We start from the raw sequence: 21,164 nt of genomic DNA, 5'->3' as shown, positions 1-21,164 counted from the left end.
GCGCAAAGCAGAACTGATATTTTTTTTTTTTTTTTTTTTTTTTTGAGTTCAAGAGCCGCCCTGCTTCTTCAGTGAGTCCCCGCTAGCGACTCGCTCGGCAACGGGGACAGCAACCATGAGGCCAATTGATCTCGCCAGCCGGTCGGGCGTGGCCCTGAAGGTATGTTGTAGCCGATGAGGTTCCCTTTGTTGTGCTCTTGGAACATAGGAAAAAGAAAGTAAGAAACAAGAAAAAAGAAAAAAAAGAAAAAAGAAAAGAGGTAGAGAAGAAAGAGGAAGAAAAGGAGAAGAAGAAGGGAAGGAGGGAAATAAAAGAAACGAAAAAGAAACCCGTCAACGTCAATGGCTAACACAGGCGCGGTGCAGAGGGCATTCCAAGCGCAACAGCTCCGCCGTGTGGCGAGCACGCGAGCATACTCGAATTCGACCGGGCCCCTCCTCCCTCCGACTTATGAGCGGCTCTACAACAAGTACGCCGAGGTCCGCCGCGTGCTGGGCACGCAGCGGCTGACGCTGGCGGAGAAGATCCTGTATAGTCACCTGGACAACGTCGAGGAGTCGTTGCTGTCCAACACGAACAATGGTCGCGACATCCGCGGCAACGCCAACCTCAAGCTGCGGCCCGACCGCGTCAACATGCAGGACGCCTCGGCCCAGATGGCCCTGCTGCAGTTCATGTCGTGCAACCTGCCGAAGACGGCCATCCCCGCGAGCATTCACTGCGACCACCTGATCGTCGGCGAGCGCGGCGCCGACGACGACCTGGCCGCCGGCGTCAAGACGAACCAGGAGGTCTTTGACTTCCTCGAGTCGGCCGCCAAGAAGTACGGCATCGACTTCTGGCCCCCGGGCGCCGGCATCATCCACCAGACCGTGCTCGAGAACTACGCTCTCCCGGGCCTGATGATGCTGGGCACCGACAGCCATTCCCCGAACGCCGGGGGGCTCTCCACCATCACCATCGGCGTGGGCGGAGCGGACGCCGTCGAGGCGCTCGTCGGCGCCCCCTGGGAGCTCAAGGCGCCCAAGATCCTGGGCGTCAAGCTGACCGGCCGGCTGAACGACTGGGTGTCGCCCAAGGATCTGATCCTCCACCTCGCCGGGCTCCTTACCGTCCGCGGCGGCACCGGTTATATCGTCGAGTACTTCGGGCCCGGCGTCGACACGCTGAGCCTCACGGGCATGGCGACGGCTTGCAACATGGGCGCCGAGATCGGCGCGACCACCTCCATCTTCCCCTACACCGAAGCCTCGAGCCGGTACCTGAAGGCGACCCGGAGAGAGCAGGCCAGCAGGGACGCCGAAGTCTTCCAGAACTTCCCCGGCGCCGGCGCTACCGAGGACGCCTTCTTCAGGTTCAGGGCCGACGAGGGCGCTCAGTACGACCAGCTCATCGAGATCGACCTGTCCAAGCTCGAGCCGCACATCAACGGGCCCTTCACCCCGGACCTGGCCACCCCGCTATCGCAGTTCAAGAAGACGGTCCAGGAAGAGCGGTGGCCCGAGAAGCTGTCGGCGGGTCTCATCGGCAGCTGCACTAACAGCTCGTACGAGGACATGACGCGCGTCGAGAGCCTCGTCCGCGAGGCCGAGAAGGCCGGCCTCAAGCCCAAGGCCGACTTCTACATCACCCCCGGCAGCGAGCAGATCCGGGCGACGCTCGAGCGCGACGGGACCCTCGAGACCTTTACCAAGGCCGGCGGCGTCCTCCTCTCGAACGCGTGCGGCCCCTGCATCGGCCAGTGGAAGCGCCACGACGGCGTAGAGAAGGGGACGCGCAACGCGATCCTGACGTCGTACAACCGCAACTTCCGCGGCCGCAACGACGGCAACCCCGAGACCATGAACTTCCTCGCCTCCCCCGAGATCGTCACCGCCATGGCCTACGCCGGCTCCACCACCTTCAACCCCATGACCGACACCCTGACCACCCCCTCGGGCGCCGAGTTCCGCTTCCCGCCCCCGCGAGGCCTCGAGGGTCCCCGGACGCCCTTCGAGCAGGGCAAGCAAGCCTTCGCCGTCGCCTCCCAGCCGCCCGACCCGACGGTGCGGGTGGCCATCTCCCCCTCCTCCGAGCGCCTCGCCCTGCTCGAGCCCTTCGACCCCTTCCCGCAGTCGGACCTCGCCGGTCTGCGCGTGCTCGTCAAGGTCGCCGGCAAGTGCACGACCGACACCATCTCGGCCGCGGGGCCGTGGCTCAAGTACAAGGGCCACCTGCCCAACATCAGCGCCAACACGCTCAACACGGCCGTCAACGCCGAGACGGGCGAGGTCAACGTCGCCTACGACTATCTGGCGTCTCCTTCTTCCCCCGAGAAGGTGACGATCCCGGAGCTCGCCCGCCGCTGGAAGGAGCGCGGCCAGCCGTGGCTCGTCGTCGCCGAGCACAACTACGGCGAGGGTTCGGCGCGCGAGCACGCGGCGCTGCAGCCGCGCTACCTGGGCGCGCGCCTCATCGTGTGCAAGAGCTTCGCGCGCATCCACGAGACCAACCTGAAGAAGCAGGGCGTCGTCCCGCTCACCTTCGCCGACCCGGCAGACTACGAGCGCATCGCTGCCGGCGACGAGGTCGCCACCCTCGGCCTGTACGAGATGCTGCAGCGCGGCGGCGAGGGGGACGTCCGCCTCGAGGTCACCAAGCGCGCCACCGGCGAGGTCTTTGAGGTCCCCGTCAAGCATACCGTCAGCCAAGACCAGGCCAAGTTCATCCTGGCCGGCAGCGCATTGAACCTCTTGTCCAGGGGAGGTTAATCGGGGGAAAAGATAGAAGAGAGAGAGAGGGAGGGAGAGAGAGACGTTAGGAATGTCGGTTGCTGTTCGCAAGCTGCCTTGGTGTGTTAGTTTTTGCCTACCGTTTACTATATATAATCTTGGAGTATATGGGGCCAAGGCGGTATACCCAATGCTGTTTCCACGGAAATAGGACAAGGGCCACGGACAAAGGAATGAAAAAAAAAAAAATATCAGAAAACAGCACACTGTCTACTTGGCTTTTGGATGCTGTGACATATCAGAACGATGCCCCAGTTCAATTAGTCTTGCGGCTCGAAACAAAGAAGTATGTACAAGACTACATAGCAAGTCCCTTGATGTCCCTCGAGTGGGATAAGTAGTATTAGTTCCAAACGAGATTCAGTACGGACTCCGTCCGTACTACAGCACGACGTACATGGGGTACGGATATCCAGATGGATGCCGTGTGCCCTCGCAAGTGGATCAACTTGATGTACGTTATTGGGACGTGAAATTACCCTACAGGAGGATATGATTGATTACATGGATGAATCTTGGCTGACTGTGGGCCCAAAAAGAACATACAACACCCGACATTCGCTGGTCGTCACCGACCCAACTACTACTCGGGCCCTCACGTGTTTAACTAAGGGAGAGCGGACGGGATCCCGTGTTTTCACGTGGGTATGGTCGTATGTACTAGACAGCATTGGAAATGTGATTCAAGTATGACGATTGCTGGATTCAAGAGAGAAGTCGGTAACTGTTGCGGGAAGTCTTGACTCGGGGTCCGGAGCCTCAGTCCCTTGAAACCTTTTTCTCCCGCTACCTTAAATATTTTGTACGGGGTCTGCCTAACCCAGACTTTTGCAGTGTAACCAACCCCCCTTTCCGGACAGCAATGCGCTTGACTGAGGTGCTTCGGATCTGCAAGGGGTGGTAGTGGTGCGGTGACACTGCTGAGTCGTTTGGCTGCCCCAGTTTTGGTATGTCCATACATACATCGGTTTCGGTGAGGCGAACAGTGTGGGATGTTTTGGCCCAGTGGTTGCTACAATGCCCGGGCCGTTTTCAAAATGGAGAGCGGATTCCCTTTTTTTTCTCCCTTCCACTGCCCGGCAGACTTGAGAAAGGGACGCAAATGGCATAACAACTACTTTTCGAGTATTAGGTAATTAGAGAAAACTTTCCACGCTGCATATTATGCTTTTGATTTGACAAAGGTCTCGAGACGTGTGGTGCTTGGATTGAAGAAGTAGGTTGAGCTGCAAAACAATAACACGCGCGCACACACACACAAAACAAATACGATAATGCCTTCTCTAATTCCAAAGCTCCTTGGTATTCTGCAATCAGATGGTAGCCGCGTTGTTCAGAGAGGGGAAATGTCGCGGCCGGTCGCAGGCATGATGTAACTGAAAGTGTCGTTGGATTCCTGTCAGAATAATAATACCTATTACTTAGGTGCAATTGCTGGAAGCAGCAATTGCGGCGTCGCTTTTGCAGTTTCACAATTTCTTTTTGCCCAGTTTTAGGTATAAACAACCTGAAGTACGGATTGCCTTAATTAGATGCAGGGCTGGACGAAAGATTATACGGAGTACAAAACACTCGGCGAATGGTTTTTTATCCTCGAGAGATTGGCCCTGGTCTGGCTGAATCTATGCTTGCTCTGCTGTGCTTGAGAGTTGTGGCTTCTTCCACGGCGTTCATTCAGACAAGAAGAGCTGGTTACTTGATACCGAGAGTTAAATTACATGCTTCGTAAGTGCTTGGGTATTGACACCGCCCTTGGTCTGGCGCTCTATTGGAGCGGGCGTTGCTGTTGTTCATAGGTCGCTGCGTCCCAATTCGGCCTATAAAAGATCAGAAGCCTTGGCGCCGCTTTCAAATCCGTACTAGTTATAAGCATTGCGTACGGATGTATGCATAATAATTATTGGTATGTACATACCTATGTATCACAGTAGAGCTTCGTATATAGGCAGTTACTTACATAGTACAGACTCGTGCTCCTTCCCGATGTACTATTCCCGCCCCGCGAGTTTCGCGACGGTGAAGTTGGGGCTCTAGATTAATTACACGAGAGAGTTTGTGTCATTCTAGTGTACTGTACGGATTACATACATACAACCGCCAAGAGAAGGGCTAATTACCGCATATCTCGCCAGGTTTGGCAGCCATTTCTCTTTTTTACATACTGCACGACCGAGGACAAGAATGCCGCATCCAGATTTGCATGATTATATGGACCACAGTTCTTGTTCTTACTGATTAATACGCCAGTCCGAAAAGTGACAGCTTTGACCCGCGCCACACGCCAGCCCGTGAAAGCAAGATGGCGATATCGCAACACTAATAGCCGACCATGACAACAGAAAGCCAGCGGCTCTCCATAGTGAAAACAAAGTACGCCTTACCATGCAGAGCCCCATCTCCGTGCCCAATCCTCCGTTTTAGCTGCAACCCCCTCCCCACCCCCCTCCCCCCAACCAATGCCAATTAAAGCAACGCCAGCAAACAGTCCAAATCCGCGTACCGCCTACCACCCGGCCGTTTCCCCCCCTACCGGTCTCGTTCGAACCTTCTCGCCGTTACGCGTCCCCGCGAGATCGCCTCATCGATCCCATCTGCATCCCATTCAACCCCGTAACAACCACTATCCCCGAGTTCCCCACCCTCCTTCCCGTTACCCCGGGATGCTTCTTCTTCCCCCTTTTCTCCGTAACGCCATCCCCGTTTGCGCTCCCATTCATGAGAGGACCACTCCCGTGCTCCTCCTCCCCCGGATGGGAAAAGGAAGGAGAAGAGGAAGAATGAGACGAAGAAGCAGAAGCGGAAGCAGTAGGAGGTAAGCCTTTCAACCGCCGTAGCACTCTGACCCAGGCCGGGTTCTCCGCAATCTTATCCGGTAGGGTCTCCTCAAACGGCAAGCCGGCCTTCTCTCTTTCCCGGCGCTGTCTCCGCAGGGACTGAGCGGCACGGCCGAAGTTGGCCTTCCTGTTTCCACGAGCTCGAATCTCCTTTTGCTTTCTCGCGTGCCAGGCTGCCGAGTGCGGTTGCGGCCAGTGGATGCGCGGGTCGATGTCCAGATACAGAGGTTCATCTTTCTCTTCTGGTGGTACAGTTTCTTTTACTGTCTGAGGCGTGGGCCCGGATGATGATGATGATGATGATGATGATGGTGGTGGTGGTGGTGGTGGTGGTGGTGGTACGGCCGCAAGGACCAGGTCAACGTTGGGTGGCGGGGATGAGGCGCCTGGTTGGGAGTAGATGAGGGCGTCGAAATAATCAATGTCTATCTCCTTTGTTTTCCGGGCCTGAATAGGGTGGGCTGTAGCGGTGGTTACAGGCCGGATGGGGACCCGAGCTCCCTCAGGGCGCGGTTCGGAAGTGGCGACGCCGTTTGCTCGGTTAGGCTCATGACCGGGTTGGGCACCCAGTTTTGTCTTGTCAGGCGAAAGCGTTGGATCCTGCCCGCTCCGCAACTCTAATGGCCTCTGTTTCGCCCCCTCTGAGTCTATAGATGCAGCAAGAGTTGTAGATGAGGCAGAGCTGCTAGTCTTTCGCTCTGTGTGGTCTCTGATATTCCCGTTGGGTAACCAGTCTGACGCCCCGGACTCTTTCCGGAAATCGCTCCCGCCGGCGCTGCGCACACCAGGGCCAGACTGTTCGGACACCATGCCTGGAGGGCGATCTTCTGGGTCATCGATGAACCGCAAGCTGGACAGTTCAAGCGGCATTCTCCTCACAGGATGCCTGAAACTCTGCTTTGGGCTACTCTTGACCTCCGCCTCCCTAGCTCTTCCAGGTTGGGATGACTGCGGTCCGTTCCTGGAGACAGAGTCCGCGGGCGAAGGCAGGGATGGTACCTGTACCGCCCCATTCACTTGGACGTTCGGAGTTTGGCCTGGGGCTGGCGATAGTCTTGGCCGTTTCCTCATAGGCTCCCCATCACGCAAGGCTGCTGCCGGACCTGCGGTGGGCAAGTGTGCAGGAGGCCGAGGAGCCAGAGGCCTGACTGAGGTCGGCGTCATGACCGACTCGCCGCGAAGGAAAGGGAACGTGCTATGCTTCGGCGGGGGCTGTTGTTGGGCATGCGGCGGGTTCCCAGCCGGTTTGCGGCCTGTGATTGGCCGGTCCTTGGCAGTGTCGGGTAAGAGCTGCCTTGGATTCGTCGATGAGAGAGTCTGAAGAGGGATGCCAAAAGTGCCCTTGGGGGCCTGTGCCGTGTGTGTGCCATTTTCCTGGGCAAAATCCCGGTACTTGTCAGTATTGGACATGACATGCAGATGCGCCTCGCACATGATCTGGCGTTTTCCGTCAATCTTGGCGGGGCATCCGGGATAGGAGCAGTTAATGATAGGTGCGCCGGGATCAATCCGCGGGCTTGTGAAAGAGCTGCGGGACTTGGTCGAAGCGGTAGTAGACGGAGACATCCTGGTGCAGCGAGGGTCTTCAAAGCCGTAAATGGGGGAGCTGGGAGAGGCGGCCCGCGACGACAGCAGCGAGTTGTCATGATAAAAGTTTCGAGGTTTAATCTGGCCTTTTTGGCCGGCAAGGCAGCGCTTGCAGACCCAGCTGCTACTGCCGAATTATGTTAGTGGACACGGTTGCCAGGGAACGGCTCTTGTAGAATTGAAATTGATATAGGTGGATGACGGAATGAAAAAAAAAAAAAATATGAGACTTGTAGCAAGCAGGTCTGTGGTGGTAAGGCAAGGCAAGGCAAGGTCAGGTAAGAACGCGAGGCGGAGCGAAATAACGTTATGGCTGGGCCGGGAAAATAAGTTACAAGTGGGGGGGGGGGGGGGGGGTGGCGCCTGCTGAACCCTTCTGTACTTGTACTGCGTATGGTTGGTGGGTGTGACCTGCAGCCGGGGAATACAAGCATTGGGGGGGAAGGGGGGTGCGTGGAAGACAGCCTCCGATGGCGGGTGGGGTTTGGGGGGATCAAGGATTGACATGCTTGGCCAGAATAAAAAAAAAAAAAAAACGGGAACGGGGAACACCTACATGGGATCTCGTGGATGCGGACGGTGACAGGCGGAATGGTAATACCTGCTGCATTGGACGCATTTGAATAGCGGCTTGTCCAGCGCCGCTGACCCTTTGCATCGTCTACAATGGGGCATTGGTATCTGGGTGTCGGTGCCCGAGGATGATAGCCTTTGCGGCGCGCCCTGTAAATTTGACAAGATACTGTTAGCGCCACTAACCTAGTTTGCCGCCCCGCCCCCGAGTAGGACGGGTTTGATTTCATATCGCCTCTTTAAAATCAAAGATACGCAACGAGAGTGTCTCAGGTCTTTTCAGTCTATGCTGGTCATCATACGGCGCGGCTGCAGCGGCTTCGCGGTTCCATGGCGACAGGCCGACTCCGAGCTCGTTCGAGCAAGATCGAGGCTGCTGCCTCCCGTGTCCATGTCTACCACAGCCTTTGGGTCCAGCCTTGTGAGAGACCAGTGAAGACCAGACTCCGGGAAGTGGAAGCGTCATCGGCTGGAGCCTTTGACGTATTTTTGATATACCCAATCGCCAGACATCGCACTGCCGCTGTCTCGAGGTAGCGCGTGTGGAGGCAAGGGCTGGCAGCGGGACGTGCCAAAGACGCATGAGCCATGTCGCTCGAACCGGCGATACCAGAAGAGCACAAGGCTGTCTGACCTTTTACCAGTTCGCTCATCATTGACACTGCGCATGCGCACTTGAATAAAACGAGTAACTCGAAAAAAAGAGTAACCGAGTTTGAGAAAAGAAATAAGAATTTTGAAAAAAAAAAAAAAGAGAAAAAAAAGAAAAAAAGAAAAGGTGAAGATGTGCTTACCTGGGCCACCTCGAACCTAGCAGGTCTTGCGGCGATGGAGTCGACGAGCGGCCCGTGTTGCGGTCGGCCTTTCTCGCGCAACGCGAGAAACCTCCCTCGGTGCAACCGCGCTTGCTCGCCGCCTGTGCTTGTCAAGAGCACATACAGGCAGCAATAAACCCTCGAAGCAGCCAACAGTATTTTTTTTTTCTTGTTGACAGGACGCCAAGTTAAAGTTAGGCGGTTGTGTTACGAGTGAAAGTTTCAGGGACAAATCTAATAGAGAGAAAACATGGCGAAAGTTGGCGACAACAGGCAGACAGGGAGAAAGTGGACCCTTGCGTCGAACAACAGAAACCGTGGCCCGTGCGCCTCGAAGCGGCTCTCGGTTGTGCTTGTCTACTGTAAGTATAGCGCGCCAAGAGTGACAGCCTGCAGTTATCGCACTGTACAAGTAACAAGTTGCGGTTTGCGATAAGTTAGCCTCCTTTTTGCTGCACCCCCTCGCCAGTGTCGACGACAGCAGCGCCGAAGGAATTTGTTTCCCTCTTTCCTCTCCCGCGACTCCCACCCCTGTTTGGTCGTCTGCGCGGTGCACTCTACCATGGATTTCCTCAAGTCAGCTGTCGCCTCGGCGATAGCCAAAGGCCCGCCCTTCCCCTATAGTTTTGGCGACAAGGTCGATATGGACCCCTCCATCTGGACCCTCTACAACGGTACAAGGCGGGTATGTCCAGTTTCCGGCTATCTCTCCGCTCCACCTCTGGGATCGCGCTGCTGACTCTTAGTCACAGGAAGACGGTTCGAACTGCAGCATTTTTTCGTTCGACATCACCGCCAACCGATCCGCACTGCCCCTCGCCAAGAACGCGCTCAAGAAGCTACGGACATTGCGACACCCCGGCGTCATCAGGGTGCTCGACGCCGTCGAGGTACGGTGGCTGCTTGGTACAGCCGAGTGGTCGGCAGGAGGCTGATACATCGCAAAAGACAGATACCTACATCTACATCGCAACCGAGCGCCTAGTACCTCTCCGGTGGCACGTCAAGCGGAAGAGTCTCGCTCCCGAGACTGCAAAATGGGGTCTGTACAACATTGCGGTGCGTCTCGACCAACAGTTGCTGGATATTGAAATTGCTCCGCCGAAGCTGACGGAGAGGACAGCGAACAATCAAGTTTATCAATGAAGAGGCGTCATCCGTCCACGGCAGCCTCAAGGTCGCCTCGGTTTACACGACCGAAAGTGGCGAGTGGAAACTCGGCGGTTTTGACGTCCTCAGCAACGTCAAGGATGACGAGGCCGTTATCTACGTAGGCTCAACCCCATTATCCCCCCCTCCCCTTAAAAAAAACGCGCCCATAGCTGACCGAATCAAACCGTACCCTTGCCTAGACTTATGGGAGTCTTGTGCCCGACTCCGGACGCTACACGCCTCCGGAGCTAGCAAAGTCAGGGTGGGATGCTCTCAAGCGCAGCCCGCATTCGTCCGTTGACGCCTACCAGTTCGGCGCCCTGATATTCGAGGTCTTCAACGGCACGTTCAACGGCGGTGACCAGGCGGGCCAGACCAAGAATATCCCACCAAGCATGCACGCAAGCTATAAGCGTCTCACCAACGCCAATCCTAAGGCGAGGCTGAGTGTCGCTCATCTTCTCGAACAGGGCCGCCGGAGTGGCTCCTTTTTCGATTCACCACTCATCAAGCTCACCGATGGCATTGAGAATCTCGGCGTCAAGTCGGAGGAGGAACGGGAAGCCTTTCTAGAGTGCGTCTTTGACTTTGTCACTATGGAAACGCGGTTTATGCTGACCGGTCCCAAGCGACTTGGAACAACTTACAGACGACTTTCCCGAGGACTTCTTCAAGATGAAGGTGCTTCCCGAGCTGCTGAAATCAGTAGAGTTTGGTAACGGCGGGCCAAAAGCATTCGGAATCGTCATGAAGATCGCCACAAAGCTGTCTCCCGAGGATTTCGACTCCAAGATGACCCCTGTCCTAATCCGGCTGTTTGGCAACCCCGACAGGGCGATCAGAGTGTGCTTGCTGGACAACTTGCCCTTGATGATCGACCGGCTGTCCCAGAAGATCGTCAACGACAAGATATTTCCCCAAATAGTGAGTTACATCCTAGCTGAATTCTCTTGACACGTTTCTTTGATCGGGTACTAACCAACCCAACCCCAGGTGACCGGCTTCACCGATGTCGCGCCCGTCGTCAGGGAGCAGACATTAAAATCCGTGCTCTCGCTCATCACCAAGCTATCAGACAGGACCATCAACGGCGAGCTGCTGAGATACTTGGCCAAAACCGCCAATGACGAACAGCCGGGCATCCGCACCAACACGACGATATGTCTCGGCAAAATCGCCAAGCACCTCGGGTCTTCGTCGAGAGCTAAGGTCCTGATGGCCGCTTTTACGCGTTCGCTCAGGGATCCTTTCGTCCATGCTAGGAACGCAGCTTTGATGGCCCTTTCCGTCACATCAGAGTACTTTTCCGAGGAGGATTGCGCGGTCCGCATCTTGCCCGCTGTCTGCCCATTGCTCATTGACAAAGAGAAGCTCATTCGCGATCAAGCGAGCAAGACCGTCGATGTCTATCTCGCGAAGATCAAGAAGGCAGCAGCCGCCATGCCCGCCACCGCTCTGCCTCCAGAAGGCGCTGCATCTACCGCCGGAGGGCCCAGGATGAGCACCCCCCAACCTGCCGAGTCGGCGGCATCCTCTTGGGCGGGCTGGGCCATTTCCTCCTTCACGAACAAGCTCTCCGCCGCGGCAGGCGAGATTCAGTCGTCCTCTAGCCCAGTCAACGGACCAGCTGCTGCCGCACCATCAGCTGACACCAAACGCCCAGTGGCGGCGCCGCCCCGGACACTGTCCACCTCTCCCCTTCCAAACAGTCACCGACAGGCTGTCAAGTCCCCACCACCGTCCGCACCGCCGACATCGAATAAGAATTCCTTCTTCCAAGACGAACCCTCCGCGCACGGCGATGATGATGACACATACGACGACGCGGCCGACGCTTGGGGGGATATGGATGATATGGTTGAAGACGACGACAACCCTGATCAAGCTGACAGCGCCGCGGACTTCTTCAGCGCCAACGGCAGCAAGTCACCCTCAACCACCACCACTACCACCACCACCACATCAACAGCAACGACGACGACGATGACGACGACAACAACAACCCTCTCCAAAGCCAGCACCGCTAAACCAGCGGCTGCGACGACTACCGTAAGCGCGACACCATTCGACGACGGTTCCGAGCCGGACTTTGCCGGCTGGCTGGCCGCACAGGCTCAAAAGAAGAAGGCCGGCGGGCTGGCAGGCGGGAAGGCGTTGCCCAAGGGGCTGGCCAAGAGTAATAATAGTGCCGCCGGGCCAGGCTCTGCCACGGCAGCCAAGAAGACGGCGGCGACGACGCTGGCTTCAGCGACCAAGCCGAAGTCGCCGGCCGCGGCGCCGGCAAAGAAGATCGACATGAAGCCGAAGCAAACGGACGATGATGATAATGATGCGTGGGGGGGTTGGTAAGTCTCACGAAACTAGAGTTTGGGAGGCTGAGGCGGGCTTGCATGATTGGCGATTTGTTTTCTTTTGGGGCTGGGAATAGGGTACAGTTTAGTAATTATAGGAGAGGAAGGTTCCTGCTTGGTAATCATCATTGCGGTGTCCCCGTTTGTAATTACGGAGGGAACTAGCTGGATAAGGAAAGGGCCTTCATGCATGGAGTATTGGTGTCCTTTAAAACAAGCTGGGAAAGCATGAGGGCGGCAAAGGGCGCGGCGTAAAAAAAAGGAAATAGAGCCAAGATATCCGTTTCATTTCCCTTGGCGATTGGCCTCCGTGACGCTAGGATTGGATATCATTATGGAATTAGGTATCTAGTTCGACCAACTATGTACTAGCAGTACAATTTGGAAAGCATGAAAAAAAGAGTATCATGATGTTCTGCTGTCGGATCAATGGTCGTGGAACTAGCATGAAAAGAAGGACCGACAAATCCTCTCTAATCGGCCGCTTTGGACACGCAGGAGCGAAACCCACTCACCAATCATACCCATCTTTTAACCATGCCAGCTTCTTGATGCATTAGAGACAACCACCAACTGGAACTTCAGCAAGGGACAGAGACCACATTTCACGAAGCCAAAAACATGCTCCTACTCACACCATAAGCCGGTGTTCCCAAGGTTTTTTTTAATTGGGGCGGAAAAGTCGAGGGAGCGAGCGAGCGATCGGCGACAGACGAGTTTCGTTCGGCTCTCCGCTCCAGCCACCCCTCCCCCGTAGCCGTCGCCCTACGGAGGGGCCAAGGTTATAGCGACAAGCGCCAGGAGCGGGCGCGACAGGATATTCGGTGCAGGTCTGTTCGGCTGCTGTTCCCGGGCTCCGGAGTCGCGCCTTGTGCCCAACAACGCCCCCGCCACGCTCGTAGGCCGCACGTGCCTCGGTCGCTCTTGCGTCGCTGGCAGTGACAGCTGTGAGTCTGCTGTTGCTGCTTACGTTGCTGTCACCGTTGTCGCTGCTGCCATTGCTGCTGCTGAGACTGCTGTTTCCTCGGTTGCTTCTGAGGGGAGGCGTTCTGGTCGCAGCGCTCAGTCTCGCACGTTCTTTTCGGGCTCGATTTCGACCTCCTCGTCAGACGATTCCTAGCGGGTCTCGGAGTAGTCGTTGAGAGCGACACAAACGGCGCCACGGTGATGGCCGTTGTACTGGCGGATGACCTGTTGCGTGTGCAGCTCCCACAGGCGCGCGTAGTGGTCGCTGCAGGCCGTCACAAGGTAGGCGCTGTCGGCGCTGAAAGCGCAGTCCCACACCCAGCGCTGGTGGCCAGTCAGAGTGGCCTCGAGCGGGAAGGCGCGCGGCTCGGCATTGGGACCGGCCGGCTCCATCTCCTTGACCTCCCAAATCTTTGCGGTGTGGTCGGCGCTGCAGGTGGCCAGCTTCTTGACGTCGGGCGAGAGGAGAATGCGAGTGATGTATTCCTTGTGCGCTGAGAAGTGAGTCATGGGGACCAGCTGGGTGCGTTCGAAAGCCTGGATGAGCTGCCAGACGTAGACATTGCCCTACGGTGGTGGTCAGACTTCGCGACAAATCAGAACGAGTGCTACTGGCAACATACCGCATTGTTGGCGGCACAGAGGAGAGTGCCGTCAGTTGCGACTGTCACGCTGGAGACAGAGACGTCTTCTTCGGGGATGAGCTGGTGGGCACAAGTATTCTCCGCCAAGTCCCAGAGCCGAATGCTGCCGCCTCTGTCGCAACTAATAATCTCGCCTTGATTTGGGTGAATGACAACGTCATTGACAGGGGATCCGTGGTTGTAGCTCCGCTGAATCACGCCGGTGCGCGTATCCCAGATCTTGACGGTGCCATCCTCGGAGCTGGTGACCATCCACTTCCCATCGCAATGGAACGCAACGCCGGTGATGTTGCCCGTATGGCCCTCGAATACCGAGATTGGCGCGGGGTTCGTGGAGCGGATGTCGAATAGCTTTACGGTGTGATGGCCAGCAGCTGCGAGGTGGCGCTTGTCGGGAGAGATACACAGGCGATTGACCTGGGAATCGGGATGTTGAATGGTTCGGGAGCAGATTCCAGAGAGAGCCTCCCAGAACCTGGAGAAAGGGGGTTAGCGAGTGCTATAGTCGACAGGTATAGTTTGAATTTCGGTATACTACGTGGTGCGACGAGCGGGCGTACCTGATGGTGTGGTCGTAACCAGCTGTTCGCGAGCCATCAGCAACACATCCGTAGGAGCTTTGTGCCGGATCTGTCAGTGAACCTCTCTTACCTGTGCAAAGAATGACCGACATATTGGTGACAGCTAGCAGCTCATCCCAGCAGTACAAATAGAAAGGATTGAAGTTCAGGTGTGCTGCATTGCTGGTGCCCAGGTGCGCAAAAATGCCGGCGAAGTCAGGTTGGATGTAGATGGTGGCATCAGATGGATAGTGTAGAATGTTCGCGACTTTCAGGTCCCTGGGGCTTGGAAAGCTCAAAGGTCCCCCGCAGTTGGGTGGTCCGTGACGCAACTCCCGCAGTGTGAATGGGCTCAGTCCAACGGCAAAGTCCGCGTCTAGTTCCTTCTGTTGCACATGTTTGAGACCCGCTGCCGCCAACCCTGGTATTTCATTTCGTACCTTGCCGAGCTCACCTACGAAAGTCGTGTAATCCGTAGTTCTCCATACTTACCTAAGAAATCCCCATACCCGATATATATATATATATTATCGCAAATAAAGAAGGCTTTTTTGTTTAAATTTAAAACTAGTTTTAATATTACAATATTTTAAAATTAATTTAGAATTCTTTTCTAATAAATTTATAATTATATAAAGAAAACTTAAAATTAAAATTAATTTAGAACTAGTTTTCTTTTTCTAGCTTTTATTAAGGGTTAGGGTTAGAAATTGATTTGAATTGATTTTGGTCAGATCGTATCACGTGATTCTCGCTTAAGGTGGGGTTTGGTCAGGCTACCTATGAACACCTCCACTCCTAGGCCAACAACTACCGACTACAAGTACCTTCCCTTTAGTCCATGTTGTCTGGCGCTCCTTCACTTTAACTCGAATTTGCGAAGAGGATTTTATCCTGGTTCTTTCTTTGACCTCCCATCCTGTTGCTCTTCAATTGTCCTACGATTGTTTCTGACAAAACTCCCCTTCTCTGGCGGTCACAAAGTCAGCACCCATTTAGGTCTTTTCAGATCGCTCGCAGCCCCAGCACAAATCTTCAACCTCTAACCCCCACAAATCGTGTTCGATTGTATGTATGCACTCCGTACGTATATAGGTATATACGGAACAATGCACGAAATACTCCAACTGGCAACGTTCGGCCCTATTCTTCAACAGTGTTAGCCAGAACCAACAAGATATATCTGTGATAACCAAGGCAAGCACACCTCTCACTTCTCACACTTCTATCTAGGGGGGTGCACCCAAACACCAGCAATGGCGTCCAATCGGCTCCCGCAGACGGTCTAGTCCTGCGGCTTGCTGATGCCGTGCTTCCCCCCTAACGCTCATGCGGAGGCCGACACCACAGCGTCCTCGCAAGAGGCGAGCGGAGATTCAACGGTCTTGAAGCAGGCTTAGATTCGAGTGGGACAGTGATAAATGAGGCCGTTAGGGCTGCCGCTGCAACCAATGCATGACGATCGCCTCCTGCAAGATTTGACCATGATCGATTGCGCGTTGCGACATCAGGACAGCCACAAGATGCGACCGATCAGCTGGTCTACCGTCACTTCGAGCAGCAGACGGGCCTTTTTTTCCTACACTTCCACAGAAAGCCGATTGGAATCTTCGAATGCGGCACCTGGATTTGGGATTGGAGCAGGTGGGAAACAGCCCAAGACAAGATGAAGAATTTGCCTGATATCAGGACGCGATCCTTTCACTGGTCCGCAATATCAGACTACTGCGGAATCTTGAAGTCGACAAGTTTCCTGCCCAAACATGCCCTGAAAGCCAACATCCATCACAAACTCAAGTAGAATCTCCATGAATGCTTGGCTAGAATAGCCACCAGGGAGAGACAGAGTGAAGGTTCGAGAATGTATCGGAGACCCAGGTATGTTTCTTCATCATCACTGGCCCTCTATACCGCTACAAATGGACGCTTCTCAAGAATAGCTCACAATAGACTGAAGTTTAGCTTGAGAATTCGGAAACTCAAGAAGCTGTGCAATGTATCAAGACACCGTTTGCATTGTTCGAGCAGTCCCCGTCGCCGTTCCCAAGCAGCTCAATGGCCGTTGTGCTATAAGCACAATATGGATGGCGAGTCAAAGAGCTTAACCTCAACCTTCAGGAAACGACCTGCAGCCTGAACCTACCCATTGAAACACTTTACAACGCACCCGAACTCGATCTCAATCATTTCATGTCCCGTGGGACACGATTCCGGGGTGGCTCTGCGAGGAATCGCCGCCCTTTGAGGATTTTTTGTGGCCATAAGATGAGCCGCTCGGAGCACTGCCCGACGGAGCGGACTGCGTTCCAACCGACTGTCGGTGGGTGCATGGAGACCAGAGCAACCCCGTGCCGCCGCATCGACAGCAACCTCTAGACGGGTCAAGGTTAGTCCTGGATCAGGAGCAAAGGAAGGAGCAGATATAGGTATGTCATACACTCTCATGCTCCCCGCACACATGCTGCAACTGGCTGGCTGATACAACCGACCATCGCTGAACAAGACACAACCGCAAGACTCTGGCTCCATCGGGAGCATGTATACCCGTTAACAAGTTACTTCCGTGAGTGGTAACCCTGCGGTAGGCCGAGAAAGATGCTCCAAAACGTTGTCTGAGCGGGACGTTCTGGCGGTTGTTGTTGTCGGGCATTCGCAGCAGAACAAGAGCTCAGCCCGCCAAGGGAGACGATCCCGTCTTATATGGAGCATCACTTGTCTCGAGGGGACTAGTTGTTGGTTGCTTTACTCTCGAAGTACCATTCACCGCCATCCGCGCATACCACGTCCCTTCTGTTGCCGCAACATCACATTTCCACAAGCCAATAACGATACCAGCTTCGACGGGGAATGAGGGTCTGCTGATCACGGCTCTACGCCAATAATGGCGACAATACTGCCGACGTCCGGGTACTCCAGGGGCTTACAACATACGAGTAACTTTACTTGCCGCGGTTGACGAGACGTCTTGGGAACCTCGAGGCAGGTTGCACGCGCCAGAGACTCGACCTGAGGGGGGTTAACCAAGCTATGGCACGTCGGGTCCAGTGTTGTTCAGGAGGCATCTCGTCTCTGCCGGCCCTGTTTACTCGCAGTATGCTAGACACCGATCTTGCCGAGATCCCTCCGGGTCACGTTTCGGGCCGCTGACAGGGCACATGACGAGCACTAGCACGCCAAAGCCGACATCATGGGTATCTGATGCAGCTACCCGCCGATCCCAGCTCCGACGTAAGTTACATCATCATTCTCTCGCCATTCTCTTATAGGCCACCACTTCCCGCCCGCCGTCAGCGAACATGTTCCGCCCTTCGATCGAACCACGAGTCGAAGAATCCAGCATGTGGCTACCCGCGTCAACCTTGGACGGAGGCATCATGCCCGCTGACGGGGCCCGAGACATGGAGGCCCAAGGCTGCGTCGGGTCTCATCGAAAACGCGTCGTATCACCACCCTGCCCTCTTCCCCGCGCCCCATTTCTAAGCTTGGCGCACATTGAGCTTGACGATGCGCTAAACTCGTCCGCACTGCCGTTTTCTTACCTTACCCTGGACGCCAGAAAGAGCAAGCCGCTAGATACCGCATGCAGAAACCCGACTGTTGGTTCCAGAGTGCCGGGTTCCGTTTCAGTGGGGTACATCGCCCTGCACGTGCGTCGACTTGTGCGGAACGTTAGCACAAGTCAGGCAAGCGAAGACATGCGAGCAAGGCGATCAGCTCAAGGACTTCTGTTCCAAGCCAAGTCGTTTGGTGGGTAACACATAACCCAGGAAGGTCCGAAGTTCTACTCGTAAGCTTGTCCAAACGCACCTCCGCCATGAGCCCACGAGACATCTTCCGCAACGGCCCGAGTGCCTCGAGTTTATCCAACGGCCGAACGACGCCCCAGCTGCCCAGTTCTTACCAGCGCCTTCAGACAAAAAGGGGCGCAGTAGTTAAATTCGGAACATGTGCGACCAAAGCAAGCACGTCATCCGAAGCACCATTCGTCTAGTTTTGGCCCCGGCTGACGATGCTCACCCAGCATGCGATGAAGGACATAATAGGGTCCAGGCTTTTTGCATGGAGATCCCGTCATGTGCCCAGAGATTTGCAACCTCACCGGTGGCATGAGTGTTTTGGGAAGCGGCTCTGGCGCCACTAGCTAATGCTGAGGCTGTCTCAGGAGCTTCGCTAGTTGAACTTGGCAAAGTCGCTCGCACTTTTTTTTTTACCCTTAAGCGATCTTCAGCAAGGATTAAATCGCATCCTTGCGGCCAAGAGCATCGCAAAGACTGTTGTGAGGTTTCCTCGGTGCACTTCAATTCAGCTCCGGGGAGAGTTAGGCTGAAAGAAAGGCCCCTATATCCGGCAGCGAGCACGCCTGCGGCGGGGCTAGGCTGTGCGGGAGATATTTCACACCGGTCCATCTGGAGGAAACTCGATGAGAGGAGCTTTCCTGGAAGCGGAATGGACCAACAGGCGGGTGATGGCTTGGCCCGGCTGCAGCGGTCGCACTCAGATCACTCCTAAGAGCGCAAACCCAACATGGCTTGTTCCGCCGGCCTACAGAAGTTGTCACCGCCAAATCACAGGGGGAACGAGAGCCTCAGTGCGAGTTGCTTCATTCAGAATAGGAACGCCGAGTCTCCCGCATGTGCGTTGAGCAAAATGCGGATGACATCCGTAGGTTTTCTTGACCTCGCCACCCCATGTTCAGCTTCCCCTTCTCTCCCCCCACCCCCGGGAACCCTTTTGATGCCAACCGGGGAAAGGACCTCCGAATGAGCCAAGACGCGGATCCTGTAACTAATCCGACACGTGCCTCCGCGTTCGCATACCGGTCCATCTTTTGACTTGTTACGGACGATCCGCATCGTTTGGGCATGAAGCTCCCACTGGGGCCCGAACACGGAGATATGACCGTCATCCTTTTCAATGAAGGGTCAGTTCGTGATCGGCGGCTATTCCAGGTTGAAGCTAGTCTCGACAACTGACATGCGAAGAAACAGTCGTGTCGTATGTACCTCTCTGCTACCTACCCCTGAAGCCAATGGGGCCTCTCCGGTGAGACCGAACGCCCAACGAAGCAGACAGGCGGACCCGTACGGCGAACATTGAAGACTATCACTTTTTCCACTCTCAACGCGGGATGCCTGTCCAGTTCCACGAGTCAACTGTCTGCGCAAACGAAGATGAATTACCGACTTTTTCGCCCGCTACGGCGCCATTCCGATAGCCACCCCGCGATTGTGAACGTACCGCAGTAGGGAAATCTCGGCAGGACCCTCAGCCTCTCAGTAACAGCGATTGGTATGCCAACCATGGAGATTTTGGTCACCCCATCTCCATGCAGCCGAGCTAGCAGTCGTCAGTTCCCCGCTTTGTCATGGACATAATCAGCGCAAGGTCTGAATATCTGTCGTTTGCCCACTCCCTCCTGCGGCCCCAGGCGCAAAACGTCCGGCAATCCATACCAAGAGCGCAAGAAAAGATATGCACGCACAACCCGCCTCGCCTCATCCCGCCCCCTCCTTTTCCCCCGCTCAATGAGCCGACTGGAACGACTCAGCACAGCTGTCCCTCGTCGCTTCTTTGTGTAACTGATAACGCCGCGCTTCGCGGGTTATTTTTTTTCTTGCCTTTCCGTTTCTCTCCCCCTTTGTCTTGCCTGGTTTCGGGAGGTGGTCATCCGGTCGCCTTCGTGTTCCCGTCGACTATGGTTCCCGCCCGACCGAATTGAACCGAGGATGATGGGGATTCCCCCCCCCCCCGTCACGTACCGGATGGGCCGCGAAGACGAGCCGAATGATCACGCTACCAGGGCTGGCGGCTACTGATCGGCCTAGGTATTGTGACTTGAAGATGCCCAAAGAGACGAGAAGGATGAGACGGCCCGGGGAGGGGGGGAGGGGGGTCACGCTACTCTGCCTGGGCGAGAACCTCGAAACTTCAAAGCGCTGACTTTGTTAATACAGAAAAGTACATTCCTCGTCGCCACCAACTTGACGCGCCTCTGTACCTCTCTTTCTGGCTTGTCTTTCCTGTCCATCGAGTACAGATCTACCGTCTTCTTCTAGTTGACAGAACCGAACGGCTGCCGCGCTTGTACAGAAGGTCCTTTTGAGATAGCAAATCTTGATACAACTTTCTGCTATAAATTCATCCAACGTAGTTTCCCTCTTGCTCGTTTAATGATGTTGGCTGCTCCTTAAGGAGAGATCAACGAGCACTAATCTATGCGGACGGGAAATATCAACAGTCTAGGAGGACAGCATCATTATTCAATTGGGGCTATTGCGCGCATGATGGCAAAGTGACCTGTCAAGCAAGTCACCGAGCTCCTCTTGGGGCCGGAAGGTTGCTAAAGAACCTCGTCGCAAGCAAGATTTGAGAAACAATGTTCGGCCTTCTTCGACCCTTCTCGTCACGAGCACGTCCGCACTTCACTGGTCCAGACCGCTTGCTCATCCCGTCTCGAAGAGGGCAAACAAAACGCGAAGGCAGTCCGCCGGACAGGCACACGTACATTCCCAGGGAAGAAACGTGCATGTGGTCGCCCCATAGGCTCTGAATTCACCATCACAACGACCGTCTCAGGGCCGACTTCCGTAGGTCACGCATACTTTCCCACAGATGGATCCCCAGCTAAGTGTGTTCTCGCCGCTCAAGTCCATTCATTCCAGTCAGTCGTACAGAGGCACAGGCTAGAGATCAAACGCACACTCCAGGCCATGACTTCGAGTAACACGTGATTCGACCCGGCATACCTAAAACCTATAGCAACAGCGGAAGAGAATATATGATTAGAACGCAAAATCATCCCCCCCTGCCTAGAGACAGCAGTCACATGCCATCACGTAGGCATTCCATCCTATATCCGTCCGTAATGACATGCGTTGTCCGAGCTCCATTCCGTCTGCAATATGCCAGT

The 21,164-nt window shown here is 55.3% G+C and overlaps 5 protein-coding genes across 5 annotated transcripts; 3 read left to right on the top strand and 2 right to left on the bottom strand.

The window, feature by feature from the left end:
- Positions 1–34: 34 nt before the first annotated feature.
- MYCTH_2302623 (uncharacterized protein) lies at positions 35–2,892 on the top strand. The gene is made up of 2 exons (XM_003662183.1): positions 35–160; positions 367–2,892. Exons 1-2 carry the CDS (start codon positions 116–118, stop codon positions 2,749–2,751), a joined length of 2,430 nt encoding a protein of 809 aa, XP_003662231.1. The 5' UTR covers positions 35–115; the 3' UTR covers positions 2,752–2,892.
- A 384-nt stretch (positions 2,893–3,276) lies between these two features.
- Positions 3,277–3,465, top strand: MYCTH_45292 (uncharacterized protein; the record flags this gene model as incomplete). The annotated part of the gene is made up of 1 exon (XM_003662182.1): positions 3,277–3,465. The coding sequence occupies one exon, from the start codon at positions 3,277–3,279 to the stop codon at positions 3,463–3,465; it is 189 nt and encodes a 62-aa protein (XP_003662230.1).
- A 1,641-nt stretch (positions 3,466–5,106) lies between these two features.
- MYCTH_2302619 (uncharacterized protein) lies at positions 5,107–8,807 on the bottom strand. The gene is made up of 3 exons (XM_003662181.1): positions 8,561–8,807; positions 7,750–7,916; positions 5,107–7,320 (listed from the first exon to the last, which is right to left on the bottom strand). Exon 3 carries the CDS (start codon positions 7,170–7,172, stop codon positions 5,328–5,330), a length of 1,845 nt encoding a protein of 614 aa, XP_003662229.1. The 5' UTR covers positions 7,173–7,320; positions 7,750–7,916; positions 8,561–8,807; the 3' UTR covers positions 5,107–5,327.
- Positions 8,808–9,143: 336 nt separating this feature from the next.
- MYCTH_78319 (uncharacterized protein) lies at positions 9,144–12,082 on the top strand (the record flags this gene model as incomplete). Its single annotated transcript, XM_003662180.1, has 9 exons — positions 9,144–9,266; positions 9,334–9,471; positions 9,530–9,644; positions 9,700–9,851; positions 9,934–10,307; positions 10,363–10,657; positions 10,727–11,658; positions 11,788–11,918; positions 11,982–12,082. The coding sequence occupies 9 exons, from the start codon at positions 9,144–9,146 to the stop codon at positions 12,080–12,082; spliced, it is 2,361 nt and encodes a 786-aa protein (XP_003662228.1).
- A 1,118-nt stretch (positions 12,083–13,200) lies between these two features.
- Positions 13,201–14,466, bottom strand: MYCTH_78321 (uncharacterized protein; the record flags this gene model as incomplete). The annotated part of the gene is made up of 4 exons (XM_003662179.1): positions 14,346–14,466; positions 14,255–14,276; positions 13,674–14,169; positions 13,201–13,617 (listed from the first exon to the last, which is right to left on the bottom strand). Exons 1-4 carry the CDS (start codon positions 14,365–14,367, stop codon positions 13,201–13,203), a joined length of 957 nt encoding a protein of 318 aa, XP_003662227.1. The 5' UTR covers positions 14,368–14,466.
- Positions 14,467–21,164: the final 6,698 nt, after the last annotated feature.

Source organism: Thermothelomyces thermophilus, chromosome 2 (assembly GCF_000226095.1).
Source record: "Thermothelomyces thermophilus ATCC 42464 chromosome 2, complete sequence".
Lineage (NCBI taxonomy): Eukaryota > Fungi > Ascomycota > Sordariomycetes > Sordariales > Chaetomiaceae > Thermothelomyces > Thermothelomyces thermophilus.
Note: the sequence above shows the minus strand (reverse complement) of the source record. Positions and strands in the feature narration are given on the sequence as shown.